At 43.5% G+C, this 21,394-nt stretch overlaps 1 protein-coding gene across 1 annotated transcript in view; it reads left to right on the forward strand.

The window, feature by feature from the left end:
* TMC2 (transmembrane channel like 2) overlaps positions 1-21,394 on the forward strand; it is a 42,093-nt gene that overhangs the window by 15,171 nt on the left and 5,528 nt on the right. The window contains exons 10-17 of the mRNA XM_026080441.1: positions 1,025-1,172; positions 3,580-3,768; positions 5,519-5,698; positions 6,797-6,949; positions 7,855-7,983; positions 13,264-13,331; positions 14,799-15,038; positions 16,792-16,917. Coding sequence (XP_025936226.1) covers positions 1,025-1,172; positions 3,580-3,768; positions 5,519-5,698; positions 6,797-6,949; positions 7,855-7,983; positions 13,264-13,331; positions 14,799-15,038; positions 16,792-16,917 — 1,233 coding nt within the window. The remainder of the gene's footprint in view (positions 1-1,024; positions 1,173-3,579; positions 3,769-5,518; positions 5,699-6,796; positions 6,950-7,854; positions 7,984-13,263; positions 13,332-14,798; positions 15,039-16,791; positions 16,918-21,394) is intronic.

Genomic DNA, 21,394 nt, shown 5'->3' on the forward strand with positions numbered 1-21,394 from the left:
TCTGCACAGTGCAGAGTTTTAACCCTGGGCCTTAATCCAGGCCTGATGGCCATGACTGCCGGTGCGCCATCCCCAGGCACTGGTGAGAGTTCCCGTGGCCTCCCCAGCCACCAGCACAAACAGAGGCAACCAGTGTGCGAACCAAAGCACCTCTTGCTGTTCAGAGCATCTCCGCAAAGCCAGGAATAAAACCTCTCTCTCTCTCTCCCAAGATCACTTCATCCAAAGGTTATCCTTCCTTCCTTTACAAGGAAGAACTAGCCAATGTATTTGTATTGCTATTGAAACTATGTCTGTGCAGCAGAAACAGCCTTTTGAGCCCTTGGTTAGAGTAGGACATGGGGATTTGCTCTACATTTGCCATGAAATATACAGTTTGTTGTCTCATCTTCCTTGAGGGACTGGTGCTAGGAACTCTAATGAGAGTAATGCAGGTATTTCAGGGATCAAATAATAGAGAGAGAATAACAGAAGCCATATCTGCTCCTGTGCTGATTAACAAGAATAATCCTTTTTCTTCCCTTGCATTGATTTACTGCAAGTTCTTTGACTCCAGCATTTCACAGCTATTGAAATCTCAATTAAACTTTAAGTGGTGGTGGGTATTTTGGACAGTACCCATGTTTTTTGACTTAATTTAACTGGCTAAAGATAACTGTTACCCTTTACCCTACAGCCCAGAAGCACTGTAAATAGACTTTCTTCATGCACTAAGTGGTAGAAGCAATTCCTCACCTGCTTTAATCACCAATCATAAATTTTACACCATGGCTTTTAAAACAAAACCTCTACAGCCCTGAAGATCCCATCTGACAGTTCAGTCCTCCTCCTTAAACACAACAGGCCAAAAGCATGTGTTAAAGAGAACAATCACATACACAAACCCATGCACTGTCACCCTTGCTTTCCTTCCTTATCCACCAGCAATCTCAAACCATCTGCCTTGCTCTGCAATGCTCGAGGACATCTAGCAGCTCTGTGAAACCCTTTTTCTGACCTTGCCACCATACATGTCCTTACACAGGATGGCACGCAACGCCAACGAGAGTACAGGAGAAGGGGATGATGAAAACTTCATTTTCAGCTGGAAAATGTTCACTAGCTGGGACTACCTCATTGGCAACCCAGAGACAGCAGACAACAAGTTTGCGTCAATCACCACCAGCTTCAAGGTAACCCTAAATGGCATTTCTCTGCTTATGGGGATGCTCCTAGATCCCACCATAGCAGAAGTTTAAGGGGAAAACTGGATACCTGCATGGCATCTCTCAGTGCAAACAGGGTATGGCACTGAACCATGTCAGTTCCAGCTCCTGTGCCCTCGGTCACCCCCAGCACCCTCTTTAGGATTTGGAAGACCATATGCATTTAAATATCCTCTAGAACAGTGAGTGGGAAACATCAGCTAGAGGCCGGCTGCAGTGGGTATGTGGGGACTTTAATTTTTCCCATCACCTTTTTCTCCTCAATCCCATGCAGAAGGGAGAATATTGGATCTAGATGCTATTGTGGGCCAAACAGCCAGGGCTGCTGCAGCACTGCATAGATAGCACAGGAACAGGTGGCACAACCCACCCCCCGACATGAGGCCAAGGCCACATGCACAGCTCCAGATGTGGCCAAGGCAGCCACAATTCCCTCTTTCCTCCTCTTCTATCCCCCACTAAATCTACACCCACACAGCAGAAGCAGGATAAGCTTTGGCCCAGACTCATCCCTTTCCTAGCATGGGTTTTATTCTGTAGCTTGATGCACAAGAGAAGGTGAGTGTCACAGGATGGTTATTCCTACGGCTTTCCCCTACAATACAGCTTGTCTCTCCTACTTCTATGTCTCGCTTGTGACCAAGCCACATCTTCTTGAGCTCCAGCAAAGCCCTCTCAAAGACTCAGTAAAATTGCCCTGCGTTTTCTTGTAATGTCCTTAATCCTAATGCTCTGCTACAGATCTTGTCATCCAGACCACCAAGTACACACCTCAGCATCCCTAAATTCAAGAGGTTCAAGCACAAGCTTCCAATTGGAGTTTCTCTTAAAATTTCAGCACAGAATTGTGGATTTCTTCATTTTCATTGTGACTTCCACAAGGTTCCCTCATTCCACCAAAAGTACTTTCCATCTGAAATCTGAAAAGCTCTTTTTCCAAGAGAATTTGCTTAGCTTAATGTACTTTTATGTAATGTCTTGTCAATATGTACATATAGAGACAGGCAAGATATTTACACTGCTAATGTTATGTTGCATAGTGTGAGAAATTCTGGCTGCAACACACTGGAAAAATTGAAAATAGTTCCATCAATATCAGTGATACCACAAAGGATTTGGAGTTAACTACTTTAGACCAGAATTTGGACTAAACTAATTCCAAAGATGATTAAAGAAAACAACTCACAGAAAATTAAATGGAATTTTTTTTTAGTATCCAAGTAAAAAATGGGGGGGGGGATCTTTCTCCAATGAAAAAAACAGAAACTAAAAGGAGAAAAACAAAAGTCTGCAAAAACTTATTTTGTTTAAAAAAATCAATTTGCTTTTAAAGCCCATTTTAATGTGTTTTCCTTTTTTAATTTTACAAAGAGTGTAAAAAAACCCAAAAGCTAGTTTTATTTGAAACACTGAAAAAAGCAGCCTTTGGATAACGAATTTCTTAATAATGTTCTGCCTTTTGACTACTAAGCCCTCTTTTAATCAGAACTTGTTTCAGAGAAAAAAGATGAAAAAAACCCAAAGTAAACAAAATACCCCAAGCAGTAGAGTGATTTTTGTGATTAGAAAAAATATACAAAAGAAAGCCTAAATATATTCTCTTGAAGGAATAAAGAGTATTTCATACAATAGCCCACCCCACACTTTTTTACACACTCAAACCAGATAGTTTGGTGGAAGGTGAAACTAGTAATTAAAAGAGCAGTCAGTCAGCACATAGCTACTTAATCTGAAATCAAAATTCATTCAATTCAATCTTTTTCCATGGTTAACACTCCAAATAAGGCCCCAGAGAAGTGGGACATCATGGTAGCATTGGGTATGGATAAAACCAAAAGAATCTCCGCTAAAGTGCACAGATCAATTTTTCAGAGTGTAACAGAGCTAAGACTTAAGATACTGAGCAGGAATTAACCACAAGAATTATTCACCGAGTGGAGGAAAAGCCTAACTGCTGGAGATTTCAAGGGCTCAGTCAGCTTTGTTTATGAAAATGAAGCACAAGAGATGACTTGATTACAGTGTGCAACTACCTGTGCAGGAGAAAATAGCGAGATCTAAAAGGCCCTGTAGTCTGGCAGCCACCAGCAGCTGGCTCCAAACTCGGCGAGGAAGTGCTTTATTTCAGAGTGCAATTACCCAGCTACACTCCCCTGGGACGCAGCAGGCTGTTCGCCACCTGATGTCTTCCAGTCATGCTGGGATGCCTTTAGGAAGGTTTGTTTGAGCCTAACAAATTACCAAGTTCAATATAACCATAATAGCATGGAATTACGTTTTATAGTCTAGAAAATGATCTAATATCGCCTTCTAGCCTTAGGCTTTGTGCTCCTACATTCATGTTACAATTCTGTGAGTATATCTTCTTCTTAAGGAATCTATTGTGGACGAGCAAGAAAGCAACAAGGACGAGAACATCCACCTGAGAAGGTTCCTGCGGGTGCTGGCAAATGTGCTCATCATATGCTGCTTGTGTGGCAGCGGTTACCTCATTTACTTCGTGGTGAAACGCTCCCAGACTTTTTCCAAAATGCAAAACATTGGGTGGTATGAAAGAAATGAGGTAAGGAAACTTTACTTCCAGTTTTCTACTGTGATAACCTTCACTGGACACCAGCATAATCATTGCCATAGTTTGAGGGTGGCATCCAAGGCAGAGGGGATTCCTTACCAGGGCTCAGAAGTCCCTCAGTGACTTTGTACTTGTATTAGCTAGGAAGCACGTTAAGCTCACTGAGACTTTCCAGGACAAATTAACAATTCCTGTAGATAAGGTAAAATAATCTCACAATCAATTGCAATAAGAGTCAATGGGTCTTTAGCATGTACATCCCTTATCAATTTTTAAAGTATCTATACTGAATTGCACATTATTTACAAATTCTGTTGTGCCAGAAAGCTCTCTGGGTGTTAGAGTTCAGATACAAAGCTAACCTGAGATCATTTATGTCTACCTTGAATAATGAGAATAGGATTTTGCAGTCTGCAGAGAAATGTAAGTTGTCAAATTTTTTTTTATCTGATTTTGGAATGAAAATTTGAAATTTTGAAGCTCTTCACACAATATTGTTTCAATCTATTGAAATGCTTAATTTCAACATATACTATACTATCAGGTATTTATATATCGAAACCAAATCAAATTCAAAGCCGTGCATTTTCATAGCTCCCTCAGAAAGCATTAACAAAATAACATTTTCTCTCAAAATGTTTTGATTTGCTTCAGTCAACTTTTCCCAAAGGAAAAATAACATACAAAAAAAAAAAAAGTCTAACATCTGAGACTTTCCTGGTGATAACTTAACATCTCAATAGGCACAACTCTGGCTACTTGTTCCCTTTCCTGGAAGGAGATGTTTAGAAAGAGACAAAACTTGCCATTGGCTCTGCAGATGCAGTYCCCTGCAGGCCAATGGGCATTGTATGTCTGCAAGAAAAGATAAAGTCCCCAAGTGATGACTGAGTTAACACTGGTTTGTCAATGACTTCACTGACTTTAATACAACTTGGTGTTTTGCAGAGAAACAAAAAAATGAATAGGACGTATTCTCTTGAGCTTCAAGACTGAGTCCGTGCTGTGCTTCCATTTAAGTCTGTAATCACCTATTGCAAAAGCAAAGGTGCTGAACATGGAAAATAAACATTAGCATCGACTAATTGCTTTATGCACACAAGCCAAGTCTTGTGATTCCTCCAAAACTAAAATAGGAACCTAAGAGCTGATGCAGGCAGTAGTACGTGAGAATTGAGGAAACTAAATATTAATGAGTATGGACTGATGGGGAACAAATTCTTCTGAGCTCATCCCTTTGAGATAACAGCAAAAGTGCTCCTGCAAGAGCAAGCCATCCACCCCAACCCTCAAGCCTGATGCTGTGCTGACTGCAAACTAAGCAAAGCCAGGAGCTGAGCTTGTTTTAGCTCTTTCCCCTTCATAAATTCTTCAGAAATCTCAAACTACTTGTTGACAAGTTGCCTGCAGCTCCTACTCTGCTCCATGTGTCACTCAGTCTCAACCTTATTACTGTAATTGGCCTTTTTGAGTGGGAAAGAGCAGAAACTAATTCGGTGACACGCTATCACAAAATGCAACTTTCTCCCTATTATGTGCCATTTCCACATTTGCTGCCCTGTTCTAATGGAAAATTGTTTGCCAACATTAAAGAGATCTGTCAGTTTGCTCCTCAGCAAAATCGGATTGCAGTGGCCACACTATACGAAATGCTGGCATGCATACTTTTGATAACTGCTTAAAGTAACATGGTCACTGTTCTTAGTATTAGCAGCAGTAATCTAATCTTCCTTTTTGGCAGGTTGAAATCGTAATGTCTTTGCTGGGTATGTTTTGTCCACCACTGTTCGAAACTATTGCAGCACTAGAAAATTACCATCCCCGCATAGGTCTGAAATGGCAGCTGGGACGGATCTTTGCACTCTTCCTTGGGAATCTCTACACATTTTTGTTGGCTTTGATGGACGATGTCAATGAAAAAGTAAGATCTTAGCCAAAAAGGCAAGTTCACTAGTATTTTCTAGAGCAGCGTGTGAGCACAGCCCACCTCTGCGGCTAGCATGGACAACCATTCCCTTTGCAGCAAGCAGTTGGTACTTCCTCCCTCCCTGATCCTCTCAAGCATGGACAGCAGCTGCCCAGAGGTCGCTCACAGCCCAGAGGGGTTTTTAGCCTTGTTTTAAGATCAGAGCTACATGCTGCAGGGCTGAAATGAGCGACTCAAGGAAATGCTCCTAGGCCTATCTAGCTTGCCAGAGATTCTCAAACTTCTCTTTACAACCCTGAAAACAGAGTGGTTATTGTCTCCTATAATCATGGAATATAAGAGTAATTTGAATTTTTTCCATCTGACACTCTTTGCAATTTCTATTAACACAGACCCTGAGGATATAGTTTATAATCCTTTCCTCCTGCCCCTCCCCCCTTTAACATTATCTTGGCAGTGTGTCGCAGGCAGATAACCACAGGAAAGGATAAATGTCTAACTGATCCACAAAAATATGACTCCATTTTAAGCTGAGAAGAATAAGGGGAATCAGGGAGGTTTGCTCTGCTCTGAAAAATGCTAAACAAAGTGAGCAAGAAGGACTGCAGTGGAGGCTTGTATTAACAGCAGCCCTGTTTTCTTGCTCATCATAGGCCAGATTCCCAAACCTTGGCTCGCCTTACAGGAGCTCCGGCTCCTCCTGTAATGCCATTCATGTATTAGGAGCAAGCTAGTGGTTACCACAAAGAAGGGGAGCAGAGTCCAGCTCAAGCGAGGACTGCTAAAAAGCAGGTGTTGGAAAGGCTAGTCAGTATTTGCTTGCCAAAACTAGCAGTGCCCTTTAGGTCTGGAGAGACTGCCTCCCCGTTCCTGGCCACAGAAAACAAGTTTCCATGCTATTTTCCTTTCCAATGCTGGCCCTGCAACTCTGTTGTCAGCACTTTCTTTTACTAGAGGTGGTAACTGGTAGAAATGAGAGAGGAACCCTATGGCTTGCACTCTCTGAGTGCAAGTTAGCTCCAGCTCAGGCCACTGCATCCTCTAGAGCTCCATTCGCAGATGTTTTCAGCCAGGGCGTCTCTCCCATTGTAGCTGGCTGAAGAGGACAGCTTAAGGAACATCACATATTGGACACTGCTTAGCCACCACAACTCATCCGCAGGGAATGGCAGCACTGCCACCCCACCTCCCCTTGATCCGGCAGACGTGCCCAGGGGACCTTGCTGGGAGACAACCGTTGGCATTGTAAGAAATTTGTTATACAGTAAAGCTCTGGACTGGTTTGGGTTTTTTTGTTGTTGTTGCTTTCAGTGTTTCCAGGATTGATGTTTTCCTCACAAATGGCATCTCCTTTTTCAACTCCTCACATAGAAGCACCAAGGCAATTTAAATATATGGCCATGGATCTCAAACTATGGTCATGAGATACACAGCCAGAAGTGCCTGGGACACCCACAGCTCTGTAGTATTTTCAGTGAAGAGCACAGGTGATTCCCATTTTGTGAGACTGTCAAGAAATGTTATTTTCAGAAGCACTGGTAGCTCCTTCCTGCTACCTTAACTTGCTAGTTTTCAACTGATATTACAGGTTTCAACATAGATTAGGAAAACCCTGCAGTTTCCCAAGAGTCACTGGCTTTTACTCAGAACCTCTTCCAAAGAGGAAGTAAAGTCCACAGATGGGAGAGTCTGAATTAACCACTAATTTCACACAGGACTTCTTTAGAACAGTGAAATCCCTGTAAGACTCTCAAAAATAACTCACAGTAACACAGAAATTTCTGTGAAAGTGTTTGCAGACTGCTAAACTGCAAAATCAAAATTAGCCTCTGTGTATGTATGTTTCAGACTAGCATTATTGCAGCATTAGCATTCTGCTTTCATTTTATATGCTATCACAATATGTAGTGCAGTCAATAACACTAGCAGCAACTGATAGGGCTAATAGCTGTAAAGGAGCTCGTGGTTCCCAAGTGCAGAGGTGAACCTTAAGCACTGCTGAGTGTCTGAAAACAGACAAGGAGTTTGTTCATGGCATGCCTTTCTGCAGGTTATTGTCATATAAAGAAAAATGGCTTAATAAAATAAAATCCAGAATGCACTACTGAAATTATAGCAGCTAAATGTTCTTTCCTTGTTTCAAATTGCAGGAGTTTGTAAGGCTCACTGTGTCTGATATCCTAGTGACATACGTAACCATCCTGGTGGGAGATTTCATCCGTGCTTGCTTTGTCAGATTTGTGAATTACTGCTGGTGCTGGGACCTAGAGGCTGGATTTGTAAGTCAATGTCTTTTAGCTGAGAAGATAAAATTAATTTAGGGCCATTTATTTAAATATTACTGATAAATGGGTTTTGAATGGTTCTAAGTATCTTCTGGTCTTGTTTGATACTTTAATTGGCATCGTTAGTCTCTGGATCAGTTTCATCCCAGAAAGAACCCTACAAAAAATACAGTTCTCTCACAGAATCACAGAATGGCTGAGGTTGGAAGGGACCTCTGGAGATCATCTAGTCCAACCTCCCTGCTCAAGCAGGGTCACCTAGAGCACATTGCACAGGATYRCRTCCAGGYRGGKTTTGAATATCTCCAGAGAAGGAGACTCCGCAACCTCTCTGGGCAACCTGTTCCAGTGCTCTGTCACCCTCACAGTGAAGAAGTTTTTCCTCATGTTCAGAGGGAACTTCCTGTCTTTCAGTTTGTGCCCGTTGCCTCGCGTCCTGTCGCTGGGCACCACTGAAAAGAGTCTGGCTCCATCCTCTCGACACCCTCCCTTCAGATACTTGTACACATTGGTAAGATCTCCTCTCAGCCTTCTCTTCTCTAGGCTAAACAGGCCCAGCTCTCTCAGCCTTTCCTCATAAGAGAGATGCTCCAGTCCCCTAATCATCTTTGTAGCCCTTCGCTGGACTCTCTCCAGTAGTGCCACATCCCTCTTGTACTGGGGAGCCCAGAACTGGACGCAGTACTCCAGATGTGGCCTCACCAGGACTGAGTAGAGGGGCAGGATCACCTCCCTCGACCTGCTGGCAACACTCTTCCTGATGCACCCCAGGAKACCATTGGCCTTCTTGGCCACAAGGGCACATTGCTGCCTCATGGTCAACTTGGTGTCCACCAGCACTCCCAGGTCCTTCTCGGCAGAGCTGCTTTCCAGCAGCTCAACCYCCAACCTGTCCTGGTGCAGGGGGTTATTCCTCCCCAGGTGCAGGACCCTGCACTTGCCTTTGTTGAACTTCAGGAGGTTCCTCTCTGCCCACCTCTCCAGCCTGTCCAGGTCTCTCTGAATGGCAGCACAGCCCTCTGGYGTATCAGCCACTCCTCCCAGTTTTGTATCATCAGCAAACTTGCTGAGGGGGCACACTGTCCCTTCATCCAGGTCATTGATGAAGAAGTTGAACAAGACTGGACCCAGTACTGACCCCTGGGGGACACCGCTAGCTACAGGCCTCCAACTAGACTCTGCGCCGCTGATCACAACCCTCCGAGCTCTGCCATTCAGCCAGTTCTCAATCCACCTCACTGTCCACTCATCTAGCCCACACTTTCTGAGCTTGTCTATGAGGATGCTATGGGAGACAGTGTCGAAAGCCTTGCTGAAGTCAAGGTAGACAACATCCACTGCTCTCCCCTCATCTACCCAGCCAGTCATTCCATCAGAGAAGGCTATCAGATTGGTTAAGCATGATTTCCCCTTGGTGAAGCCATGCTGACTACTCCTGATCACCTTCTTGTCCTCCACATGCTTGGAGATGGCCTCCAGCATGAGCTGCTCCATCACCTTTCCAGGGATGGAGGTGAGGCTGACTGGCCTGCAGTTCCCCGGGTCCTCCTTCTTGCCCTTTTTGAAGACTGGGGTGACATTGGCTTTCTTCCAGTCCTCAGGCCCCTCCTCTGTTCTCCATGACCTTTCAAAGATGATGGAGAGTGGCTTAGCAATAACGTCCGCCAGCTCCCTCAGCACTCATGGGTGCATCCCATCGGGGCCCATGGATTTGTGGGTGTCAATTTTGCTTAAATGATCTCTAACCCGATCCTCCTCGACCAAGGGAAAGTCTTCCTTTCTCCAGACTTTCTCCCTTGTCTCCAGGGTCTGGGGTACCTGAGGGCTGGCCTGAGCAGTAAAGACTGAAGCAAAGAAGGCATTCAGTAACTCTGCCTTCTCTGCATCCTTCGTCACCAGGGCACCCACCCCATTCAGCAAAGGGCCCACATTTTCCCTAGTTTTCCTCTTGCTACTGATGCATTTGAAGAAGCCCTTCTTGTTGTCCTTGACATCTCTCACCAGATTTAATTCCAAATGGGTCTTAGCCTTCCTCGTTGCATCCTCTTCCACTCAAGAACTTGAATCATGAAATTGAATTAAAAAAAAAATTATCCTGATGTTCATTCAGTAGTTAAAATCCCAAACCTTTGGGCCCTTTTATACTCAGCTCATCTTCTCAAAGTCTGGACCTCCTTGTATATTGCCCTGCTTGCAGGCAGTAGCATGCTTTACTCACAGATCAGAAGACTGTGCTATGTTGGAAGTTGGTGTTATTTTTGCTGCAGTGAAATAAGGAGGATTTTTTTTTCCCCTCTCACATATGTGTAATGCACAGCAGTACCAGACTCTTTAGTATTCATAAAGGCTATATGACCAAAGCAGCCAGTACCAGAGCTGCACAAATACAGAACAAAAGAATAAAGAAAAGGGTCACTGTTTCACACAGTTATAACCTAAATAAAAGAGAAGAGACAAYAACGGGTGGATTCAGACAGAGAGGAAAATACTTGGAAATAATACAGCTGTATCAATGTACCAACCACCTAACCACTACACTGGAAGGGTTTCCAGGAGAGGTCTGGAGAAGAGCAGTGAGGTGGTTTTTGCAGGTGCCTGTGGGGGCAGACCAGATGAGGGCAGCTAGACACCAAAGGTATTTGCTGCTCATGGATTTATTTGCATTTCTTCTGGGAGAAACAGAAGGCGTTTCTCAGAAGTAGATGGGAGAACTTGGAGCCTTGGGAGTCCCCTGCCTTGAAGCAGCAGCATGTTCCCCAAACAGCATGCGATTGCTCCTAGTATGGATGCTCACAGACTATGCTCTTCTTGAAAATTCTGGTTTTATCCTCCAGCCCATGTCTGCTTCTCACGTTGTTAGCCTTGTTTGATTTTTTTAGATGCTTTCCTCAAAACAACCTTTAAAAATACCACACGGGATTTTCTTTTATTAAGATGATCTCCATTGTACAAATAGCTGGAAGTTTCTTCTGCCCTTCAGAAAAAAAACATTTCCTGAATATCCATCCTCCACTTCTCAGTGAAATTTAAAACAGCTGCTTTAGGGCTCACTTGGTTCCTCCCTCTCCCCTTCTCCTGGGCTTTCAGCATGAGCCCAGGCTTGCTGCAAGGCAATATTGTACTGAGAAACAAAGCCCATTCAGCATCTATCAAGGGATTAACCAATGTAGCCAGCTCCAACAGGTGAACTTTTGCAAACTAGCAGTCTAATCCAGCTTCCAAGAAGCTCAGATGGAGTAGGGCAAGGCCCTTTTTTATTATGACTAAGTAGGAGCATTAAGTTGCAGCCCATAAAATGAGCAATGCTAGAGAGACTGCAGTCTAGGGAAGGCAAAACTCTCCTTTCACGCCAAGCCAACTCCACTCCCATAGTAGGTGCAGAGAGAAGAAAGCCCTGTGGTCTTCCCTGTTTTTTTTCTCTCACACCTTTGGGGCATTTGTATACAACTCCTGGTGCTAGAAATCACTGGTGCTCAAGTAGGGTTGTTTTCTTTTCCCTGCCTCTTTGCACATTGTCCTTTTGCTTGGCTCCTGCATACTGCCAAACACGCTCTGGCCCAGGAGGGAAACTGTGGGAGATATGAGACTCCTTCAGAGGAAAAGCATCAACCAGTTGGCCTGAAGCAAGAATTCACTCTTTTTATATGCCATTAATTTGTGCTTTACTGAGAAAATGTCTTCCTGAGTGCAAAAAAAGGTTTATATTGAGAGTTTTTATTTCTTTTTCTCTTCACATCCTTCTCAAAGTCTTGGCTTTGCCCAAGTCCAGAAGTACTGAGACCTCACCAAAGAAATCATCTTATCATTTTTAAATTTGTTTTCTTATTTTACAGCTGGCTTGATTCCTGTTTCAAACAGGTAACTCTACAAAAACCATCCTGAGCTAAGGGAAACACTGAAGGTTTTACAGTTCACCTCTCCTGGATGGAGCAAAGTAGTAACAGCCATCTAGCCCAGCCTAGCCATGAGCACCAGCACAATTGTATATGTGTTTTTCTAACATGTATAGTGACTGTTGTTTAACCTAGCCTTCTCACACAGAAGTACTCAGCACAGAAGAAAGCAGGCACTGAAACGTGTGGTTACTTTCATGGCAAAAAAAGCGCCAATATTAATCTGTAACTAAAGACTTTAAATAGAGATGGACCAGAATCAAAAAAATAAATAAACAATGTTTGCAGCTATTTCTTCCCAAAACCTACCAGCATTTGACTAAACAAAACTCTGACTAGGATCCTTTCAAGTTTTTCATTATCAAAGCCAAACTTGTTTTTGCCCGTATGTTAAACCTCAACTTTACAAAACACTGACAGTATGGAATACGTGGAAACTGGGTCAAAAGCAGACATACTATCCAGGATGTTTGAAACATTTAAGGGCATCATCCATCATTTTTTAAAACTGTATTCTATATTGCAGTAAAGCATAAGACTGGTGATTTCCTGGGTCCTTTCCTTCAAAAAAATTTTTTTCCAAGAAAACAAAAAAACCTTTACACATAATTTAAGCTGCCAAAAGTCCCCTGAGTTTGTGCACGCAAAAACATACATATGTAGAGGAAACAATGGTTTCATCATAGGCAAATCTAGCAGAATAATAATTTATAAAATGAAAAATATTGCAGACAGATTATACCTGCCTGCTCTGGAATTACCACCATTAGCAACCACATCAGATGGGCTGCTCCATATAAAGTGGTACTTTAAATATTGTATAGTGCAGTGAAAAATAACGCCACATATTTATCAAGCCATATATTCCCTCAGGTTTTGCCCCCTAGGGCCTTTGCTTCTCTTCTGCAGCAGCCTGCTGCTGCAAAACCTGAGGGAGTGGATATAGCTGCTGTAGTATTTGTCCTCCAACTCAGCCTTACAACAAGTCAAACATTCAATATTTTAACAGGGTGGAAATGTAAGTCCATAGCCAGATATACATGCTGGAATATAAAATCCTAGTCTTATGCCATGGCTTCTTTGCTCATAGCTGGCTTTATTAGCAGGAAGAAGATACAAACGCAGAGCAAATCTAAGCACCTTAGCGCATCTTTCCAATTTTCTGCAAGCCAAGAGAGTCTTGCTCTCCAGACAGCCCAGAGCACAGTAGCTCCATTTTTGCTTTCACAGCTCTGTTGCTGGGCATTCAAGCAGTATGCATGCAGCAGGAGACCTCCTATAAATCCTTTCACTCCAGGTTTAAGCAACCTTACACCCAGCAGCAGTAAGCAATAGCACATACCTCTGGTAACAACAAACTCTCCTTCCCCCCCCCATGCAGCCCTCCTATGCTGAGTTTGACATTAGTGGCAATGTTCTGGGTTTGGTCTTCAACCAAGGAATGATTTGGTAAGACGTATTTCCTTTTTCGTTTTCATGTTCTTTAAAAAGCTTTCCAGCAGAGCTAGAGAGCTTCCAAGCTTAGACTGCTTGTACTTTGTTTTCTCTGATTGTTTGACTTTCTGTGATTGACTGTAAAAATGGAAATAACATTTTAAAATTCCAGCTTAGTCAAAGAGTAGCAGCATTGGCCTAGCTTAAACAGAAAACAGTCTTGCAAACCCCACCCTACGCTCACTTTTATAAGGCCATTTTTTTCCAAAGGTAAAATTGTCCCTTTCCCCGCCCTTTCAAGATGGTTCATGTGGTGGGGGGAGAGATAAGAAAGCAATTCTGAGGGCGCTGCAAGCTTACACATCAATACAAGGGTGGGCAGGGAGCTGGCTGAGTGGGTCAGGGAGTAGAGGCACATCCCAGAATTACCCCAAAGGAGGGCAAACAAGGGCAGCTGCTGCCCCTGCTCTGGTGGCACAAGAGGCAATGGTGCCAAGCACCCTCAGCTGCTTTGGGGAGAAGGTTGGTTGGTTTTTTTTTGTTTTTTACATGCTCTAATATTTTCTTTCTGTTCATCTACTGTAACATCTCTGCAGACTCAAGGAAGTGTTTTCCCCCTGCTCACATTCACCTGATATTTTCCAAGCTTTCCAATCTCCCCCAACTTCCCAGATTGTACCTATTTAAGGCAAGTGGAGATTATGGTAGGATCTGATCAGAAATGTTCTGACAAAGCCAACTGTTTCTAGAAACTGCCAGTTCTGTGACACCTGAACCATGAACCTGATGATCTCTCCTACACGCCAAGGCTGAATCCCAAGGGACCAACACTCAGACCTCCCAGCACTGGGGCTGAATGCCCCAGACACAAGGCTCTCAGCACCTGCAATTTTAGGGGACCTAGGCTTGCCAGTCTTGCCGTGGGCTCTTTACTGAGAAGCCAGGAGTTTGAAAGCACAGGGAATCCTACCTATTACCACCGCCACAGGCCCCACTTCCTCTGCAACCACAGAGCTGCTGGCAGCGGTGACAGAAGGACACTGCCACCATGGGCAGCTGCAGGTCCAGGCATGTGGCCCACTTCAGGAATTCCCTCTAAGCATGCCTGTGAAGCACAGTTTTCCTGTGCTTCTTGGTCTTTCAGAAAAATACATTGTTTTGGACCACCTGGGATCAAAAGCCACCTTTTTTTTTTAAGCAATTTTTGTCACAAACTGAAAATCTTTCTCTGCAACTATTGAGAGGTCTGAGACATTGCTGGTCCTCAATATACAGTTACTGTGCCTTAACACAGGTGGCTTCTCCTCCAGAAGCACAGAGGTGGCACAAGCCAGCCCACTCAGACATAATTTACAGGCAAACTTGCCACTGCATTAACAACTTTTACCTTCTTTTTCTGAAAAAAGAAAAAAAATCTTCCAGTCCAGCAAAAAAAAAAAATAATAATAATAATAACACCTGTTCTTCTCCTTTCCTTTTTAGGATGGGATCCTTTTATGCACCAGGGCTTGTGGGTATAAACGTGCTGCGCTTATTAACCTCCATGTATTTTCAGTGCTGGGCTGTCATGAGCAGCAATGTCCCTCATGAGCGAGTATTTAAAGCATCCAAGTCTAATAATTTTTACATGGGACTTTTGTTGTTGATCCTGTTCCTCAGTCTCCTGCCTGTAGCCTACACCATTATGTCCCTGCCTCCTTCCTTCGATTGTGGACCATTCAGGTATTAACAAAATACCAAAATGCCAGCTTTCTGCTTTGATACATAAGTGTATTTGCATGAAATTAAAAGGCCTGGTATCCAACAGAGATGGTGAAGTACCTTGATTTTCTGTCTTGTTAAACCCTTCTTAGGAATGTAAGGCAATAGGCCATGACCACCTGTGGGGTGCAAACAGGCGGCTGGGAGCACTGAGCCTGCTCCAAGTTCTTGTCTACTTTTTTTCCAGCGAACTCTGCTAACTCAGCTGCTTTGCCCCCTCCTCAGCTACATGATTCCCAGTGCTCTCCCGACAAGTGCCAATGAAAACAGCAGAGGACTGCAGGGATGGGACAGCAGGGTACAGCTCCCCCCAAAAAGCAACAGGAGACCCCAAGCCTCCTTCCAAGACCTTCCTTAGAGCCAAGAACTCCCACAGCACAAGATGTATTTTATTTGTTGAATTTTGTTGGAAAATAGCAGGAAATTGATAGGTCTGAGCCTGCACTGTAGCAGCTTTTTTTTTTCTTCCTAAATTGCCTTTTTTTTTTTAAATTAGGCCTGAATCAGCACTGCACAGAGCATTCAGTGGACTGGATTAACATGCCCATAAAGTCTAATTTGATTGAGTAACACCATTTCCTGTGCCCACTGAGTCTGACTCAGCAAGGAGCCAAATCGGAACAAATTGTTCCTGTAGAGGCACTGTTTTAGGTTATCCATTCGCTAATGAAAAATGGCAATAGAAAGCTGCAAAGACGTGGGGGAGAAGGTGATAGACCAACATTTTCTTAGTTCAATAGTGAAGAAAGGTGTCAACGAGCAAGGTCAGGAGATCTGACAAGGAACATGTTGCCTGCAGGTTATCATTTGAAGATGACTAAATGTGAAAGAGCTATTTTAGTTTCTAATCTCCCCTTCAAAATCCACTCAGCACCTCTCTCCTACCACAACTTGATTAAAAGCTTAACTATTCTGGGCTATGACAGTTGAAGGTGGGATACCATTTAGGCAGATCTGTCTTTATTGATTTCATCGTGAGGACAGAATCCAACACTTTCCTGAGCAGAATCCAAAGCGCCTGCAAGATCTACAAAAGAAACAAGCCAAAAGATCAGGAATAGCACCAAAAGGGCTGAAAACACAGACCCATAGGTACTGGAGATTGAAGAAGGTTATGCAATCCAGCCCAACTCCCTGTTTGTACAGATTTGTTCTATTTTCATACTGAATATTCTCGTCTGTTTTATCAATCCCATTTAAAATGACTCTTTCACTGAGTTTCCTATTAAGTGATAATCACAGCTTGCTATTTTTGTCATTACTTAGCTGCTCTTCAAGTAGGCTCATTATTTCAGAAAGCCAGAATTTACATATGGAAAGTCATTCTTATTATGAAAAGGCCACATTCAAAGAGATATTGATCAGAAATGTATGGTTACTGCAATTTGTAGGGGTTTTTATACATTTCAGAGGAATAAATGATCAGAACTCATTCAGGAACCACATGTTGAAATAGGTTAACTTTCTCCAAGAGAAAATATATTTAACAGAGATCATTTCTATAATCAGTAGGGGGAAAAAAAAGATGGACCAAAAGATAATTCAAAATAAACAATTCAGTAGAATTTTTATGTCAAAATGCCTTGGTGGCCAACAGCAAGCAGCTGCTCAGTGAAAGAGGGAGGAAACATGCTACTTCATGTCTTTAAATGAGGTGCTATTGCTGCCTTCCAGGAACTAGCTACACTCCTTAACTGACTATTTGTCTTTCCAGTGGAAAGAAAAGGATGTACGAGGTCATTCAAGAGACCATCGAACTTGATTTCCCATTTTTTGTTGCCAAGATCTTCAGCTATGTGGCAAATCCAGGACTGATCATACCTGCAATTCTGCTTATGGTGTAAGTTTTTCTTGCAACATTACATGCCTAGCTGGGGGGAGGAGGTTGAAAAAAATGCCAGGATTTTAGCAATGCCAATGTGCAACTTCTGCCATGTTAATGGCCCAGATCCAGGCAGAGACACCCTCCTTCCCATGCCCTCTCCCCCTGCTAGACACGGCCATCCCAAAGCAGGATGAGGTGCCTCCCAGGATGTCTCTCTCCGCCCATTTGCGGGGACCCACTGCAGCACCCGCTGCCACTGGGTGCCTGCATTTAGGTGGTTCGAACGTTTGCCTTGGCAGGGTTCAAAGGACTTGTCTTCAGGAAGCAGCTGGAGTTAGCAGTTGCAATTTGAGAGCAAGGTAACCTCTGCGCTGAATCAGCTCGACTGCTTGTCATCACTTCATTTCCTGACCCAATTAAACACAGCCTTTAAGCTGAAATGCATTGCTGACACTGACGGATTTTCAGAGCATTATAGCTTCCATGTGAAAAATTTTCAGTAGCCTGTAGGAACTAGATGGATGGTCTCAGCCTGGTTCCTTGTGGAAAAGCAATTTCTATCACAGCTGGTGGTATTTTACAGTACTGCCAAGCCAGGGTATTCAAAAATTACAAGTTCCAAAAATATGATAAGGTGGATTTTTTTTTCAGATAATACATCTAGAATTTGTTTCAGTGCTGTCTGATCATTTAAGCTTTGAAGTCACATCTGAAGCCATATTTGATCCCTAACATCTTCAGAAGCACTAGGACCAGGCCAGTTCTTGTTTTGTTTTGTTTTTTTTAGGGATATTTTGGGCATTGCTCTTTAGGTTTCCAAAGTTATCAAAAGGAGTGGGAGAGCTGTGGTCACAATTTATAGGCAGCTTTGAACACACCAGACCAAACAGCTGGAGGCTAGGAGAGTGTCAGGGGACGTACCACACATGCTTTTCTGCTCTTACTCTTCCCTGGCCATCCACTCACATTGGAGACAAGCCTTTGGGCCAGATGGACCTTTGGTCTGATCCAGCACAGCCATTCTTGTGCATTGTAATCCTTTTTTCTGAACAGGTTACAGCAAAGATATTTCCTTTAAATTAAATCAAATGCAAGTTCACTTGCTACCATATGTCATAGGAGTTTCTTATTAGAACAGCAAGAAAAAAATCCAGTTAAGCTGAAAATGACTTGTCATCCCTCTACCTGCCGCAAATTACTTTATTGGTTTTAACCTAAATAAAGATGATCAGATAATTTAACTCACATAGACAGACACTGCACTTGGAAGACTCAGACCAGATACATGCAGAAGACAAAAAGTCTCATGCTACATCCCCTTTATGGCCAAGCATATTATTGAGTTATCAGCTCTATTCCTGAGGGCTTCGAAGTAGCACTAGCAGATGCTACTGCTAATATGAGATGAAGAGTGCAGAACTAATCCACCCCAAAAGGATGACCTTTACATCAAGGTTGCAAGTTAGCTTACTGAGGCTTTGATGCAACCCCCCCCATCCCCTCCACCCCCCAAAAAAGTGGAGGGAGAGGGGTAGATCTTGACATTAACATAAAGTTTTGTTCAGTGACAATTTCCTTCTGTTTACTCCAGTGACAGCCAGGACAAAGAACCGGCAGGAATTCAGCTCATTGCTGAAGATGCTCCTTTTCCCCCCGTTCCCCATCTTGGCTATTCTTCACTCCATGCCGCTGCCTTCCTATTGACCCTTCTCTCCTTAAGATACCATTTTGCCTCTGCTCCGACTCCCTCTGCAAAGTGAGGGCTACCATATGTCCACCCTCATGCATCCTTTTTTCCCCACCCAAATACACAGTCTGTGCAGCCTTAGAGGATTTTAGATATTTGCCTAGCACTTCCAGTCATTCAGCTGCCCAGAGAGCATGTTGTAGTCTTAAGAAAGTGGATGCTTCCACTGTGTCGACACAAATCAGACCTACAGCCCACCAGCGGTAGCCCTCATGTGCCCTGAAAGCATCAGATGTGTTGCATAAGCACTGCACACTATGTGCACACAAAGTTTTCCTGGGAAAATCCTAGACAAAATTATAGCTACCATACAAGCACCTTTCCTAGGGCTTGGATCCTTCTTTCCCCTACCTTTCCAACTCTAGCTGGAAACATGGCCCCTGCTTAAAAGTCCACAGCAACCTGTCACAACAAGACTGGAAATGACTTAAATATACAAGGAGACAGAATCTAATTACCACAATTAAAATTTTGCCAAAAGAGCAAGATAAAACTCTTTTTCCTTAGAGTCTTATAACTGATGCCTACAAGTGGTCAGAATGTTAGTTTTATGTCTCTTTCAGCATTTTCTCCAGAAAGAAGTAGATAACTATAAATCATATACAAGTGCCCAGTTTCCTGTCTTCTCCCTGAAAGTCTTCAGCTTCTGCCACTTCTGCTGTTGTGCAGACGGGTAGATAGGGACAAGATGGAGCTAGTCGCTCATGCCAATCCTGACCCAGCTTGCCATGAGATTAAACACAGGGAAATGCAGCTACTGGAGTTTCATCTGGCTCAGATGAGCAAAGAGACAGTGGCTCTCAAAGTAGCAGGCAAAGCAACCTGCAACACAGCCTAAATAAAAAAATAGCCTCTACAAACATCGGCAGGTGGATCACAAATTGACAGTCTGTTGATTTTTGTGGCAGACGCTCAAAAAACGTGTTTCCCCCTTCTGTGGGGTGAATTAAGCCATTTTCTCTAGCCATTATAACCTCCTCTCTTTTTCCAGACATAATCCAAAATGTCTCTTCTACTTATTTCCATTGGTGACTTCAGGTGCCAGACAATGACGGGGTCTAATAGGTGACACTGGTGTCAAAGTTACTCTCCTGTTTCTAGCTACCTGAGGACAAGGGAAAAAAGAAACAGAAGGAAGCAGAGGTACTTTGCCCAAGCACTGTTTTTAAGCACATCGCTGAATCTCACTTGAGTGGGGAGCAGGATTTGAACTCATGGCTTGCAGAGCTTCCTGGCTGAAACTACAAGTACCTTGCTGCCTCAAAAAAAAGGAGAAAAAGCCCCCAAATTACTCTGTAAGACAGTGACCCACACTCTCTCCCCACCACTAAGGGCATGGTAAATCAGAGATAAGGGGTGTCAGGGCCACCAGCATCCATGCTAAGCAGCTAGACCATGAGAGCGCACCCCCAAACACACTTCAGAGACAGAAGCAGTAAATCTAAAGTACCTCCATTAAAAGTGAGTAAACTCCATTTGCCAGTGCTTACTCCCAGTTCCCAGCAGAAATTATGGCTCTTCACACCACTGCTCATAGTCAGCCAAGGGACAGACCCAGACGTGGCACTGCTCGGCCATGTCTGAGAACAACCAGCCTGAATAGTGAATTCAATGGTGAATCCAGCCCATGTGTAAAATCTGCCCAGGACACTGGGCACACACCTTGGAGGATCACCCAGCCTGACCTTCTGTCTGCTGCAGTGATACTGGGGCTTGGCCTGAATAAGCCCATTCAAACATACCTACCGCATACCTCCTGTCCCAGGTTTGGACTGCAGCAAAGGCATCCCCCCAAATTCCCTTTCTTTTATGCTGTTCCTTTCCCCTCTCACCTCCAAGTCCCCTTTGGGGCAGCTCAATCCTGGACAAACTCACCTGCCCTTGAGTGACTTCGTTCTGGGCCAGAGCTTGGGCTGAAGCAACGGAGCAGCCCAAAAACCGCTACAATAAACGGATGGAGGAAACTCAGGCTTAGTCTGATCACAGGAATATTGCAGATGGGGGCAGGCTCATATCTCGCTGCCTTAGGGAGAGGAATCCGGCGAGTTCATCCTTCATGTCCATGTCCGTGTTAAACTAAAGAGGGGGAGGAAGTTGTGTTGTTGTTTAAAGATGATGCTGGCTGCTTATGAAGAGGATGCGAAAGGACTGAAAAAGGAATGGAAATTGATTTGCTCACAGTTACTCAATGAACTTGAGAAAGAGGCTCAAAAAGAGAGCCCACGGCATCCCAGATGGCTCTGAATAAGCAGATCTAGCTATCTTTATGAAAATATGCTACTTTCAGGCACTTATGGCTTAGTAGGTCACAACAAAAAGGCAAGAGCAGCCTCAAAGCCTTGGATTACAAAGTATTATTGTATTTCCCATACAATCAGCTTGATGAAGAAGAAAAGAAGAAATGGAACTACTGCCTCCTTACAGAAGAACAAAAATAACAATTCCTAAAGGTTTTTGGCCCAGATCACCAATATATTAAAAACAAATATTGAGTTTTGGTTTAATTCTAGGGAAAAGGAAGTAAATGTGTCTCTTCAAGATAGACTCCTGCAGAAAGTCTCAAGAAAAGCTATCCAGAGTATCTCCTTCTGATCTCCCACCGGGAAACCAATTTACCTGTATACAGTGCCTTGCTTGGCTTAAAGTCAGATACTCTGCTGACAAAATCCTCTAGTCTGCTTCAAGGTTGCTGAGCCTGGGCCAGAGCTACGCAATCAGATTATGAATTGTCAGGAATTTTTTTTT

The sequence above is a fragment of the Apteryx rowi genome, unplaced genomic scaffold (assembly GCF_003343035.1).
Source record: "Apteryx rowi isolate R43461 unplaced genomic scaffold, aptRow1 scaffold_1153, whole genome shotgun sequence".
NCBI lineage: Eukaryota > Metazoa > Chordata > Aves > Apterygiformes > Apterygidae > Apteryx > Apteryx rowi.